Here is a 15,802-nt window from a genome sequence, read left to right on the forward strand (position 1 = left end):
GTTATTGTGTCCTGGCCACTGTGCCAGGCAATTAAGGAAGAGAAAATGAGGAGCTAAGGAGCACCGTGCGCTTATTAAAATGCTGAGGTTGGTGATCGGGAGAAAGTATGGATAATATGGAAGCAACAGAGTATTGTGGAAAACCACCCATGAAACTACGAAGCAGCCTTTTTTTCTGTTACTGTTAGACAAAAAAATATGATTCCAGCTTTCCTTTGCTCCCGGGAAATGTTTGCATCTTGTATTTCATCCAAACACTGAGCCATGAAACAGAACAAGGGGAGAATGGTGTAATCTTGACACTGGAGACCTGCATAAATAGAGTAGTATGCACTTTCAGGCTTTGAACTTCAGATATTCATTCTTGTTTCGAGAAAAAACAGATGCCAACTTCGCAATGAAGCCAATTCCCTTGAGCACAGAAAGATTAAGCAAACAAGTATGACTGCCTCATGCCAGAACTCAACCAGCAACTTGATGTTTGCCAGCACCATGCTCCAACCACCTGAGCCTTTTCAATTATGATATTATATATTATGAGAGATACTTTGCTATCAGAGAAGCCAGTGGAGCTGCCCTCCTGTCTCGATGAGTTGCAGCATTTCCAGGCATGCTCCGTACACAGGCCATTGATTAGAGAGGCTCAACTCTCAGCCTGCAGTCTATCAGCGCTCAGGGACCGGTAATCAATTCTCTAATGCCGTTTGAGCCTATTCACTGCAACTCTGATCCACTCCTCACCAGGCAGATACACACACATACGTACGCGGACATGTGCGCGCATAGCCCCATCCACAGCCAAACACACACCAAATGTAACCCAGATGTCCATCGTAAAAGCAGAGGACAACTCCCAAATATTAACTTACCAAGTGGAGCAGTGATAGGGCACTGTCATCTAATGGCATTATCAAAATGAGTGCAGCTCTCCTGAGGCAGACTCTGGTTCCTGATTACCTAGCAGCGGTGGACCCTGTTCACGGTCAAATCTGATCAGCATAGCACCAGACACAGGCATGGTCGGTCAGGAACTCGGCCCCTGGGCCCCTTATCTCCACCGACAGGCCGTTGGTTCTTTATGGGCAATGATGTCTTCCTATGAATTAATTTGATTGGGCTCTGGCAGAAGATTATGTTCTAGGAGAGATGCTGAAAGGAAGGGTTGGGCTCCAACTTCCTTTCTGATGTTCTTACTGCTAGGATCAGTGGGAATTACAACATGAGATTGGAGAGAGGGTGCGCTGAATCTCTGAATGTGTGCTTCAAACAGGCCATCTGCTGAAATTGGTTAAACAGCTCTCTAACTCAGAATACTGTCTAAGAAACTTCAGTGAGCCTTTTTGTGTTTTGATAATTCTCTTTTTCTCTGTGTCCCTCTCTCGCTCCCCCCCAACTGATTTTGTTTTGTGCATGGGGAAAATCTTGATACAGCTAGGGTTGCCTCTTAAGAAAACTACACACAAAGCTCCAAAACGGCCACCACTGTGAGCCGTTACCAATCAGGAAGAGAATAACACTCACTTGGGTGTCTGTGTGTCATCCAGGCGGTTCCCCAGCTGGAACTCGTGGGACTTGCTGCGGTGCAGCGCGGTGAAGCCCGGCAGCAGATGGATGAGCTTGCGGCTGGGAGGAGGCGGCGTTCCCGGCGCCTTCACTTTGTTCCTTCGGCGCATGGGCGGCGTGCCAGGCGGGGTCATGGTGTTGACCACCAAGGGAGTCCGAGGAGGCGTGTGGCCAAAATGCCTCTGGCGGGGCGACGGGGGCAGGGAGCGGTGACCAGAGTCCAGGGGAGGGAAGAGCCCCGCGGCGGGGCTGTCGACGGTGAGCCGGTCGGCGTACAAGGGGGGGGCCAAGGCCTGGGGGCTGTGGCACATGTGCTGGTTGTACTTGGACTGGACCTTGGGGCTTTGGGAGAGCTGGAAACGGATCCACTGGCTGGGCTCCGGCTGGCACACCGGAGTGTTCTCCTTGCCCGACTCGGAGGTGGGCCACTGGATGGACCAGTCCTGCTTGGCCTGGCTCCCTGCCAGAAGAGGACAGAGGAGGGCAGACACACACATTGTCACATTTAAAGTCAGTGATGTATAAAATGAATGGTGAATGTGTAATATGCTGTATCAAATGAAAGACAATTGCTTCCTGTCATGCACTTATCAAATACTAAAATGTCCATCAGCTCTGAATCTTGATTACAGCAGCAGGACTGAGTCCTGGCAGCAGGCTGCCATTTAAGACCAACAGATGTGCTCAGTTAGGAGTAGTGAAGAATTAAGTTTGCACTTATCTGATGTGAATTTATTAGTAGTGCAGTTTTATTCAAATATGCTGATGTGGAGCAGATTAAGCATGAATGGATGGAGCAAGAGAATGAAGAGAAATGGAAGAGCGTGAACAGAATAGGGCAAAGCTGCATGAATCATAACCATTATAGGCCAATTTCTGCCAAAACTAAAAACTCATTTTGATGGCAAAGAAAGAAAAACGGAGGGAAAAGTGAGCAGAAAAAAATGAGCGTTTTTGAGCTCAGATGACAATACTTTACCTCCGTTACTGTGCAATTTATCCTCCTCAAGTTGTTCTTCAGAAAGAAACAAAAAAAAGAATGTGTTTATTGATCTGGCAGAGACACAGCTGAAATAGTCTGCAGTATTCTACTTGCCTTTCCATCTGAAGTTATGTATTGCCAAATGGAAAAAAAAATAATGTGGGTAGAATTGATCCTTGCTACAGGATGTATGAGATACTGTCTGTTGATCCCTGCCACAGGACTCAGCAGACACAGCATCTCATACATGACTAAGTACAGGCGAGATTGACTCCTACATCAACAGCCTTCAAAACTATCACTGACCCCATGCTTTTTTTTTTTTTTTTACACGTGTCATTATTTTTCTTCCCTGTGAAATCATCTATAACACAAACTTCAAACACAATATCAACACCAGCAACATCAAATGAACCATGAATAACATCTCTTATAAAAGGCCGCAGGGGAATTATAAAAAATTGAAAAAAGAAGCCCCCCCCCCCCGGCCTTTCCTACTCTGTAATGTTCTGAAGACGAGGAATGAAAGAGCTGGGGAGATGGCTGCTAGGACACAAGGGACGTCTACAGGCATTTCCGAGGGTAAAGAAATAGAGACACATTATTAGGCCCTGGACCCCCATTTCATTTCAAGATTCGGTCCCTGGGAAACCCCATGTGGGAGCGCTGTTATTGGTTTTCTATTGAATTGTATGACTGTCTACACTGTAAGTGGGGGAGATAATAACAACCTAGGATTAGAGTAGTTATTCTTAGGCACATGGGTGTCAATTGCGTATATGTCATGTTTGCAATAATGTTGGTTGAATGTTATTTATCCTCTTCTGTTTCGTTTTTTTAATTTTATTTTTAACCAATGTATTTCCTGGAGATCAAAGCAGGTTGGCAATCCAACAAATTACAATTAAAACATTCCTAAATTTTTAGTTAAATTGATTTCTTGACCCGGCAAACATACTCTTAGGTTTTGGAATCAAGTCTCCATCTTCGTTTCATAGTTATGGCTAAAAAAAACTCTAATTATCTAATGGTGGAAATCCCAGATCTAGATCACCACCAAAATCGAATCAATTGTTCCTTGGCCCAAGGCCCATCTGTCCAGTCCACCACATTTCATAGAAGTCCATTCATACATTTTTGAGATATCATGATGACAGACAGACAGACAAACTAACAGGGGTGAAAACATATCCTCCTTGGCAGAGGTAAAACACATACAGGATGACTAAATAAGAAAGTTAAAAATAAATAAATAAAAACAAAACGAAATATTAAAAAATAAACGTGTGGTGCATGAACATTACGTCATACTGGACAGCTCTCCATACTCCAGATCTTGATACAAGTCTTAATCATTATATCAGAATCTTCAGAGGATTATTTTCCTTTGTGAAGTCCATACATGAACCCAACATGTCCTTAAAGTCTTTAGGTCTTCTGTTAATACCATATGTTAGTTTTTCCATAAATAGGAAGCCTGAGAGGTCCTTCATCCATTGGCCAAAGTGTAGCAATTGCATGTTTGGCCTGAGGTAAACCAAATTTATAAGTATAATACCAAGTGCACATCGTTTGTCAGTGGTTCTAGTCCTCAAGACCCAGAGCCATGCTGGTTTTCATTCTAGTGGTGAATGCAATTAACTGTAATTAACTACCTGGTAGGATAGAAAAGCAGCAGTGCTCTCTCTGGTTTAGGGTATACTGGAAGACCAACAGAAACAGGATCAGACACATTTTCTATTACTTTTTTTCTAGAAATCTTTGATAATAGGACACTCCCATGAACAATTCTCATGAACATCCCTATAAACAATGATATAATGTGCCCTTATCTTCCTTACATTTGATTCATTGATCTGGAATATTTGGGTTAAAATCATAATATAGGCAGAAGGTGTAATATAGTAAGTTTAAGGGTGTAATATTGTTTCTGTAGATTCCTTCTGAAGAACTGCAACCTTTATCAAAAATCATTCTATTCTGATACTATACTGTTACACACTACATTGCTATTTATCCACATGATCTAAGGCCTGAATTCAGACTCTAGTAGCTAGAATTAATCTAAGTGAAATTACAGAATGTGAAAAGTGAAACTATAGAAGACACGCTTGTAAATAGTGTCACATGCAGTCACATTAATAGTATTAGCTCTCATTTTTAATATTGCCTGATGTTCCAGAAATATATTATACATTTACCGAGGTCGGCCTAACAAATCCACACCTATGAAAATGGCTCCTATAACCTCGTGCTCAACAGGGCCTCTTGAGTCAAGCTATCTCGCCTCATTTCTTCTTCCATTCTGTCCTCAGCGTGGCTTTCCGAGGACCGTGCTCACACACTCTGGTGAACCTCGGATGAAGTGGGCCGCATCTCAACCCTAAAACCCCTTCAGAAAGACATCAGGATGCAGAAGGGACGAGTGGGCCCCAAAGAGCGCTCATCCACCAATGTGGGAGAAGATGACGAGGATGCTCAATCAAGCCTCCTTTATTAGCGGGGATGAAACCACCAACAAGCCTCTCAGAAATGTAAAAAGTTTGGCTTGACCTCACATGAAGCACTCAAAATCATCAACGATCACTGAAGAGTTCGGCCCGCTGCGGCTCGACAGATTACAGATAGCAAGCGCCAGAAAGATGATTGCTTTTGGGTCCGGTCTAGAGATGCTTAATATTTGACTTACAAGGTGCCACTTTGCACTGTCCATTTCAAAATTAGTACCTAGATATAATCAGATATTTTGGGGGGAAATGTTCACATCGACCAGTCACCTTTGTTTAGAAGTTTTCCCTGCATAGTGATTTTATTCTTGCATGAGGTAATCTTTTAAAAATGCTTTTGACAGTGCTCATCAAGCTGATACCCAAGTGAAAAATTCTCTGCAAGAGATTAAATGAACTTAAATCAGACTCAGGAAACTGTTGCTTCAAGTAATGAGTCAATTCATCAAGCGCACTAGTATCTTAGCAACTGCTTCATCAAAATAGTAACAGGACTTGACTTCTGAATTTCTTGCTTCACATGATCTCACCTAAGTAAAAGCCTCAGGCAGACCAAAACCTGTGCACCACTAAATGAGATGGAAAACATACGCTGATGTTAACCCCTTTGAGGATTGTGATTCAGTTATTTTGTGTTGGATCTGCTTGATGCTATGGAGCGGTTTCTCAGACACAGATGAAATCTTAGACTAAAAAAATGCTGTCAGTGAAGATCCTTCATTAGGAAAACAAGTTTAGTCTTATATTATATTTTAAATCCATTCCTATATTTCTCCCTAGTGTACACTAACTGCATCACTTTTCCATCACTTCATTACTTTTCTTAAATGTGCAGTAAGTAAGATTTTACTATACCATAGCAAAAAATGATAATATATCAGCAGGGGTTTGATAGGGTTGTTGATCAATACCAATCACTCCTTGCTTCACCAGGTGCTGACGTGTCTGGCTTTCAAAAACTCAATTTCCAGCCCACACCCCATCATGATTGCATCGTGATATATTATCTCTTCACTAGACGTTTCTCTTAGATCTCTGCTCTAATTAGCTAATTTACTTGTTCAGTTATGAACATGTGACTTGATTATTTTTGGCAATTACAGATCACTGTATGCTGTACCAGAAACCTGTTGTTTGAATTCCTTGGTCGCCGATAGAGGTTGATAAAAGTCATGAAGTCCTTAATGCCCCTTTAAGTTCGCCAATGCTGACCAATAAATCCTCAAAGTTCAATCCGTCTTCCTATAGATAAGCATGAGCCACTGGAGTTTAACATGCATCCCCAGCAGGGAGGTGTAATTTGGTAGCCACATCATCAATCTTTCTTCCTCCTGTCCGCCCTAAATAACACCACATCTCCACATCGACTTTCCCACTTCAACCCAAAAAAACAATGCTCCAAAAGCATATATGAGTGATTCTCCTCTGTGGTGATTAATGCAAATGGCTAGCACACCCAGCGCCATTAATGGGGGGAAATCTTAGCATGCGGTGAGGCTTAGAGAAAGGCGGCTAACAGCCTCATAATTGGACTAATTACCTCTAGATGTGTTGCTCTTGCGTGCTAAATGGCAGTGAAATGCCACTGGGACCGTTACCGTTTCATTTTGCTGCCACTGTAAACAGGATTTGGTTAAAAGGGCATTGGCTGCGTTCAATAGATGCAGTGTCCCTATTTAATCTTGACTCTTTGAGTGGAGGGGTTGTGGACGTTCTTGCAGCGTAAGCAGTAGGACTCAAAGTTACATTCTGCTAATTAGTTAACAGCCAATAGCATGCCAGGGACCACCAAGGGCTCTTCAGAAAGAGGGGTGTCGGGGGTTCGGTCAATGTTTCCTCTTGTCTCTCTCCTTCCCTCTTGCGTCTGCTCTTTCCCTCTCGACTCTCATGTCTACGCTTCATCCTCCCCACCTGTCTTCGTGGCCGCTTTCCTCCCCTCATTTTCCCTCGTTGCTCCACGTCTTCCTTTCCCCACTTTGCCTCTCCTCGCTTTCCTCTCTTCTCCTCCCCCGGTCCCTTTTCTCGCATGTTCTTTGCCTCTCGCCCCTTTCCCTATCTCTTCATCTTCTTGCTGATGGCATTTGAAGCCAATTAGGTGCGTGTGTAAGTGATGCTGTCATCGAGGCAGGGCGCGGGGACAGTCCTTTTAACTATCAAAGATTACCGGGGAAAGGCACTGGAGAGGACTCGGGGAGACCTGTCATGCCGGCCAACATGAAAGCAAAGATCAACACTATTAGCTCGATCAACACAGGAACTCGGATTCACGAAATTCTCAGTGTGAACATGTTTGTATGAGTGTGTGTGTGTGTGTGTGTGTGTGTGCATTTGTCTAGAGGGACGGGCTGGGTAATGTGTGTACATTGCGGCACAAAGGACGGACCAGCTGCCTCCGAATTGTATGACTCATCCTCATTGCAACTCGTGGACTGCAATCCCGGGAGCTTATAGTGAAAAATTCTATTACCTTGCATTAGTTTCCTCCACCCTCACACCACAGAACCACATACATTCACTTACTGTGTTCTCAACTGCTCCACTTATGAATTACCTCAATCATCAAGTAACCATTTCAATCATCAAGTATTCATTTACGCCTATCTTAGCATATAATTCCTGGTGATTCATGTGAACTTGAATAACTTATTCCCCTTGAAAGACCAGGTGCAGGAAATCAGCAGAAGCTGCTGTCTCCTCTGCTCTCTGACTTTATCGCAGTGTTCGGCTGGACAACAACCTCCAGAATCTTTCACAGAATAACATGCTAACTCATTAACAGGACTCAAGACGAGAGAATTTCCTCCCGTTCCCGCTTTGCGTAGGCGTACAAAGACACGCCGAACGCTCCCGTAGGGCCGTGTAACCCTTCGAGGAGATGAGAGGAAAAAAATGACGCGTACTGCCGCTACTCATGCGTGCCGCTCATACACACACAGCACCCATGCATGATGACACACAGGTGCTCACACAGACACATGAACGTAGAGATGGTTTGGGGTTATGACACATCTCCTCTCCGCACAATGCGAGCTCCATCTGGGTGAGAATATAAAGAACGGCTCTCCACGCCCTTCTTTTCTCTTGGCTGAAAGTGCCTCTCACCACCCTGTGTGGCGTTGCTGTGGTGCATTCACACATCTCCAGCCAGCCCCCCTGTTAGAGAGCCCATTAGTGGCCTTCAGAGAGCCAGAGAGAGAGAGAGAGAGAGAGAGAGAGAGAGAGAGAGAGAAAGAGAGAGAGAGAGAGAGAGAGAGAGAGAGAGTAGGGGTACGGGGACGAAACGATGGGCGGGGGGCTGGTAAAGAGAGACTGAAAACAGAACGATACACAATAAAGGGGACACAAAGAAAGATAGACAATAAGGGGACAGAAAGAAAGACAATAATGGGACAGAAAGAAAGAAAGACAACAAGGGGACACAAAGAAAGATAAGAAGACAGAAAGAAAGAAAGACAACAAGGGGGCAGAGGGAAAGAAAGGCAATAAGGGGACAGAAAGAAAGAAAGACAACAAGGGGAAAGAAAGAAAGAAAGACAAGGGGACATAAAGAATGAGAGACAAGGGGACAGAAAGAAAGAAAGACAACAAGGGGAAAGAAAGAAAGAAAGAAAGAAAGAAAGAAAGAAAGAAAGAAAGAAAGACAAGGGGACAAAGAATGAGAGACAAGGGGACAGAAAGAAAGAAAGACAACAAGGGGAAAGAAAGAAAGAAAGAAAGAAAGACAAGGGGACATAAAGAATGAGAGGCAATAAGGGAACAGACAGAAAGAAAGACAACAAGGGGAAAGAAAGAAAGAAAGAAAGAAAGACAAGGGGACATAAAGAAAGAAAGACAACAAGGGGAAAGAAAAAAAGAAAGAAAGAGACTGAGGAGGCATCAAGACTGAGGTAATGAGACAAAAGAAAGAAAGAAAGAAAGAAAGAAAGAAAGAAAGAAAGAAAGAAAGAAAGAGAGATGGAGACTGAGGAGGCATCAATACTGAGGTAATGAGAGATGAACTCAGGCTGATAGAGACAAACACCACAGACCTTCACAGTCGATTCCAAATTGTTGGATGTCTAATTTTTTTGGACTGTTGGTTGTCTATTCTAGCATGTGATCCTATCCAATACCAATATGATCTGACAGCAATGTTGAAAAGAGAAGCATGTGCAGAGTAACAATAACAAAAGACAGCACATCTGTGTTTGCACCTACGCTTCTCCTGCTTGTTTCAAACACATTTCAGTTACAGTGTGTCTGAATTGAGGCGTCTCCCCAACTTCCAATCACAGGTTCTTCTGCCTTCTCTCCATCCTCGTTGTCCTCCATGCTAATGCTGCTCAGCCAGGCTGCCTTGGGCGCCGGAGTCATGACGACTTTCTCAGGTGAATGACGTAAGATTTACTTATTGCCATGGCAAGGCGGACAACTTCCCGATTTGCATCCGAGGCATACGTCGCATGCCTCGGGATCCAATTTCCTACCGCATATCCATGTGGTGCAGAGCGGAATCAAGATTAAGTGACTCCATTCAGCTTTTTGCCGTTCACGTCATATCTGCGTCACGTGTGATGGGGTGGGGTGGGGGGAAATCATAACTGGGACATTTTCAACCGCGGTGTGAACGAAGCCAAAGTCCCAGACAGTGACGGCGAAAGGGAACTGGTCTCCAGAGACGCCTGAAGCCTGGCTGGTCTGAACCCAGCTGGACCGAGGCATGGGCGGCTGAGACCGCCTGACGGGCTCCGCCTGGGGATGCCTGCCGGCCTGCCTGCCTGCCTGCCTGTCTGTCTCTCTGGACATCATCCGCCTCCATCCCCAATCAAATCAATGAGACAGAAAGACAGGCAGGAAGTTAGACGAGCACACAGGAAGGCAAGCAAGTCAAGCAGACAGCCTGACAGGCGGACACAGGGACCGGCAGAGAGGTGCGAGACAGGTGCCATGCTTGATTCCAAATGTCTCAGTCCTCTAGCAAGTGACATCATTATTCATTCAATGACAAAAACATCTAAAGAAGGATGCTTTGAGGATTCTTGAGTTAAACATAATCTAAAAAAAAAAAAACACAAACAAAACACAATAAAGTGTAGTTTTGTTGAGGGTACAATGAAGACAAACGACTCATCGAGTTAGTTTCCTTAATTATTCAGGAGTGTATTTCATCTGAAACGACCTCTGTAGAGTGTGTGTGTGTGTGTGTGTGTGTGTGTGTGTGTGTGTGTGTGGAGTAGAGGAGGAACAGATATGTTATCAAACCTGTTTACAAAAGGTTCTTACCAAACCTATGAACACTGTTTTTGTGATGCTTTACTGCCCCCCTCTGGTTAACTTGCACCATTGCAAAAGCTACAAACTGAAAGACTGAAACAAAGCGTGGTCTGTACTGCCACCTAGTGTGCAAACATGGAACAAAAACACTGCACTTCTGGCATCACTGCTGTGTAACTAGCAAGTCCTTTTTTTGGCAGCCTTCATGAGAACAAAAGCAACAAAACAGAGTAAGTGACTAACCATAAGCAATCTTTAAATGTATTCCTAAAATAAGATGTAAAGGAAACAAATGGTATGGATAACAAAGGAAAAGAAAGGAAAGGAAAGGAAAGGAAAGCAAAGCCCCCTCAAACTATTCAGATGCAACTTTAAATATATTCATAAAATAAATGTGTTGCCTAAGTAAAGGAAAGGAAACAAATGGTATGGATAACAAAGGGAAAAAAGGAAATTCGGAAGGAAAGGAAAGGAAAGGAAAGGAAAGGAAAGCCCCCTCAAACTATTCAGATGCAACTTTAAATATATTCATAAAATAAATGTGTTGCCTAAGTAAAGGAAAGGAAACAAATGGTATGGATAACAAAGGGAAAAAAGGAAATTGGGAAGGAAAGGAAAGGAAAGGAAAGGAAAGGAAAGGAAAGGAAAGGAAAGGAAAGCCCCCTCAAACTATTCAGATGCACAAACAACATAACCCAGTCACACACAGAAAGAAGTATGCAAGGAGTTAACCATGCAAACCTTATGCTCAAACAGAGAAGGTTCACCTCTATTGGCCTAACATATTGAGTCTATACTAACAACAGAAACTACTGGAAAAGTTGATTATCTGCTTCTTCAACACACTTCAATCCCACATCCCATTAAAAAGGAGAATACAGTGTAAATCAAATACCATCTGACTCATGAAAGCGGCATCATGCAGCATTAGTGTCATAATTCAGTCAATATACCTGTTAAAGTGTCAACAGAATACACATATTCTAGTCTTTTCTGTCAGTCACATTGGATACAAATTGGTCCTTGCACTTCACCATCTGCTCCCTAGAGGGCAGCATTCACCAACCTAAGAAACTCCACACCTGTATGAACACTTTAACACTCAGGATTGATCATGATTATGCCAATCAATCACCTTTAACAGAAAGTGATGTGAGGCATCGTTGTGGCTCTAACAATGGTATAAATTCCTTTATTGTATGTTGCCAGTAAAGATTACTCCGAGACTCTGGAACGAGATCAGGTTGGGAAAAGTCAATATTATCTTTTAAGTCACTTGTAAAAATCAATTTTATATAGTTTAGCTTTTTTGTAAATTTGTAGTGTTGGCAGTTGCTATGTTTTCTTTATTTATTAATAATTCCTAAATAATATTCCTTTTTATCTATTGATGATGATGATGATTTCTATGCCTTTTAATGTGTTTTTATTCCTTGTATCTAATCCTGTTTTATCCAATTTGTCTGTATATTTTATTCTGTTCTTGTGATGCCATTGTTGGTACTACTTTATCCTGTCTGCCTTTCTCTGTAAAGAACTTTGTAAAGCTTGTTTAAGAAAAGTACTTTACAAGTAAAGTTTATTATTAGTATAGGACTATCAAGTTTTAAAACAGGGTGCTAATTTTATCATGGCAGCCTTTGCTGAATCTTTGGAGTATTTAAGTTAAAGAAGTTTTTTGATTGAAATCACAGGTATTCTTGTATTCTTGCCCTTGTATTCTGCCTAGAAAAGATCCATAACACACCTTTCCTCACCCAATATTGCCATTCACCTCACAGCCAACTTGTTTACTGAAATACATTCTGTTTTTATAGTGCATACATAACATTTCCCCAATAATATACCTTATAATGATAATATACAATACGTAATTTTACAAAGACAAGCTATATCTTATATCTGTTCTGATGAAGGCACAAATATGGAGTTGCCTGGTGCTCTCATATCCACACACACACACACACACACACACACACACACACACGCACAGGCACTCAGAGGCTCTGGCCCTATTTATGAGGGCTGATGATTCTTCTATTTTGTTTTTTCTTAATCTTTGTACTTCATGTCAAACCTGGTTGTTAAAAGTGATTAGTAAATCAATTTAACGTGGCTTGATTTGAACTGACGAAGCTGGTTTCTTATTAGACAACAGCAGATCATCACTGGACTCTGTTTTTTAAGACGTTTCTGTTGATTTGTTACATGATCACAGAGACACACTGTGACCTTTAAGGTCTGGGTTGCCCATAGAGATGGATGTAAATAAAATATGTGGACCCATGGTTCATTTGTTAAACGAAGCTTTCTTTTTTAGTTTCTGCAACAACATATGAAATTCAACATTAGGTTTAAGTTTAATTCAAGTTTAGGTTTAATTCACATTCTGCCTTGCCTTTCATAGATGATTCAGTCCCATACTACTGTTTTGGGGGGTTTTGTTTCAATATCAGGAAGTTTCCTCATGGTAGAACGTTATATTCAACATTGACCTCTTCTAATCAATGATACCTAATTCTCAATACCAAGAATAAGAATAAGAATAAGAATAAGAATACGAATAAGAATAAGAATAAGCATAATTTGCAAAACCATGTCCAAAGGTAGACAGGACAGTCTCTCTAATCACTGGGACCCCCCAAAACGACCCAAAACTGTCCATATGAAAACCCTTTACAGCAGTAATATGAAATATAAAGATTAAGAGGGCATTAAAAGTGACAGTAAGATCAAAACTGTGTTCAAAACTCTTCCCTTGGAGGAAAGAGTACTGGAATGTTCTACTCAAGTAGAAGTATTGTTACTCTGCTGATATTTTAGTAGAAGTAAAAGTGCTGGTGTAAAAATCTACTTAAGTAACAGTAAAAAGTTGCTCATTTTAAATGGACTAAGAGTAAAAGGTACTGAATTACTTTTTAGAAAATGTGTTGTTAGATGTGATCTTTTCCATGCAATTATAAAATAACTAGAGTGCAGAGTTCAAACTAGAATCTTTTAACCGGAAAATGTGGAAATTACAAAATAAAATGCACAAACAAAGTAAAGCCAGATTACTCTTCTCTTCTTTGCTGACTGACTGTTCACTGCGACTGGCCAATTTATGATTATCCAGTTTCTGTTGTTTATGGAGAGCCACAAAATCTGTACTCTGTAATGGATCTGATTTAAAATGTAGCAAAGTACAATACTTCAGCAAAAACATACTTAAGTAAAAGTAAAATTACTGACTTTGAAAAATACTAAAAAAAAAAAAAAGCTACTCAATAACAAGAGTAACGTGAGTAAATTAGTAATTAGTTTCTTCCGCCAAGAAGCTAGAGAAACTGTTGGCACAGTCTGGAAAACTGCAGTCAAGGTTTCCATAACATGGATCTGCTTACTGGCCAGCAGCAGGAGACTGTGGTTGGACTGGGCAGCTCCTGGGTGTGAATGTATGTAACTGTGTGAGTGTGTAGCAGGGTGTTGCTGAAAAAAGAGCATGCACGCTCAATCTCGTCTTCCCTGGATAAATAAAGCTTTAAAGTAAAGGTGAAGCTCTGCTCTAAATGTCTGTATTTTAAACAATGGGATCATGAAAAGTTAGGAAACTGTAAAACTGAGGACTGACTAACTCGTAACTAACTAAATTTCAGCAGGACCTCCCCACCCCCTCCCCTACATGTCCTAGCCATCATAATATTTTATACATTACAATAGCATGTTGTATAATGTTCATGTCTTATTGATGTTTGGTGTAATTAAAGTGTAATTAGGTTTTGTTGCTTTATCTGGTTTGTCATTCTTGTCCATGTCAATTTCTTCTCAATGTTTTCTGTCGACTATACTATCAACCCCTGATAACTCACACACACATTTATACACAGTTTTTAAGCTCCCGCTCCCTACTTCTACTATGGTACATCCTTCACTACAATTCCCTTTGTCTAAATTCATTTAAAAAAAAAAACAGTATAATATCAAATCTATAGAATTGCCTGCAGGATAAAGAGGTAATCACACTGTTGACTGTTATCGAACAGGACATAATGAACAAAACGTGGAGATGGGAGAATCCTGTTCTTTCATTGTACGATATTATTGGAATATCATTTGGAATTAAAGGATAATACCAGTGTTTTTTTAAGTGCCACTCGTTATTTGGGCCGTCTTTGTTAGCCGGAACAGCAGTTCATTTCAAGCTAGGTTTGACACTGTACAGTGCGTAAAAAAATGTCAAAATGTAAAAACTTCGAATTACATACGGCAAGCATTTCAAAATGATTGGGGAAATGTAAAATAGACATAGGTAGTAGCAGAGGTGGGGAATCGAGTCACATGACTTGGACTCAAGTCAGATTCGAGTCACGATTTTAATTACTTGTGACTTGACTTGCATGAAGAGAAGACTTGAGACTTGACTTGATGCATGAAGAGAAGACTTGAGACTTGACTTGATGCATGAAGAGAAGACTTGAGACTTGACTTGACTTGGGTTCTGGTGACTTGGGACTTGACTCTGACTTGTACTTTGATGACTTGAAAAGGTTTCTAAAGTCTTGACTTGAGATCTTGTGTTTGTGTAAATGACTTAGATTGAAAGTGATGAGATTTGTTCCAGCAGACGACTGAACTTAAATTCTGTTTTCTGAATTTGTATGGAATGACTGAATTTATTGAAGTTGAAACTGATTATAGAAATCAAACTCATGATGCTCTTACCAAGTTTTCTTTTCCTATTAAAACCATATTGCATTTAAAAGTCCTAGATATTTAGTTTTCTTTAAGATATTAAATTGATACTGGACTCTTGATTTGTTCTGACTTGACTTGCTGTTCTACATTTAGACTTGGGACTTGACACTAATGACATGGACTTGACTTAGACTTGACTTGGTAATCTACATTTAGACTTGGGACTTGACTGGAGACTTGTGACTTAAGACTTGAGACTGACTTGGGACTCGAGCAAAGTTGACTTTGTCACACCTCTGGCTAGTAGTAAATTGGCTGTAACTCTAAACTCCAAATTCTCCTTTAAGGACATTGTGGGGGAAGGCAGAGATTTTAATGCGTGTGTGTCCCTCTCTGTGTGTTTTGGGCGAGCCCCTACCGAGCTGGTGGGCCTTTCTGAGGCAGGAGAGAGAGGCGTTGAGCCGGGCACACTCCTCCTCGTTGGCACCAAACTTCTGCAGAACCTCACACACCTGCTCCTCACTCATCTCCAGCAGGCCCTCCAGGGTCACCTCGCCTGGGCCCATCTCCTGAAGACACACACACACACACACACACACACACACACATGCAACCAAACGATGCGCACACAGCCGCAGCCACACACACACAGACACACATGCACAGATTTAAGTATAGAACATACATGTACATGCACAGGTAAACTTAAACGTCTTTGCAGTCGTCAGCATCTCCATCAAGATTCACATAAAAACGTTAAAATTTCACACGCTGACGGCCCCAAATGGCAGCGAGAGGTAACTGTGTGAAAAATGTTAACTTT

General features: G+C 41.7%; 1 protein-coding gene across 2 annotated transcripts in view; it reads right to left on the reverse strand.

The window, feature by feature from the left end:
• The window catches only part of ksr2 (kinase suppressor of ras 2), a 91,848-nt gene that overhangs the window by 62,561 nt on the left and 13,485 nt on the right, over positions 1-15,802 (reverse strand). Inside the window, exons 3-5 of one of the 2 annotated variants that reach the window (XM_071897728.1) lie at positions 15,398-15,548; positions 2,543-2,578; positions 1,522-2,023 (exon numbers count right to left, since the gene is read on the reverse strand). In XM_071897728.1, coding sequence (XP_071753829.1) covers positions 1,522-2,023; positions 2,543-2,578; positions 15,398-15,548 — 689 coding nt within the window. Of the gene's footprint in view, positions 1-1,521; positions 2,024-2,542; positions 2,579-13,954; positions 13,958-15,397; positions 15,549-15,802 lie in introns of both variants that reach the window. The other variant, XM_071897729.1, reaches the window with a different exon arrangement.

The sequence above is a fragment of the Centroberyx gerrardi genome, chromosome 8 (genome assembly GCF_048128805.1).
Source record: "Centroberyx gerrardi isolate f3 chromosome 8, fCenGer3.hap1.cur.20231027, whole genome shotgun sequence".
Lineage (NCBI taxonomy): Eukaryota > Metazoa > Chordata > Actinopteri > Beryciformes > Berycidae > Centroberyx > Centroberyx gerrardi.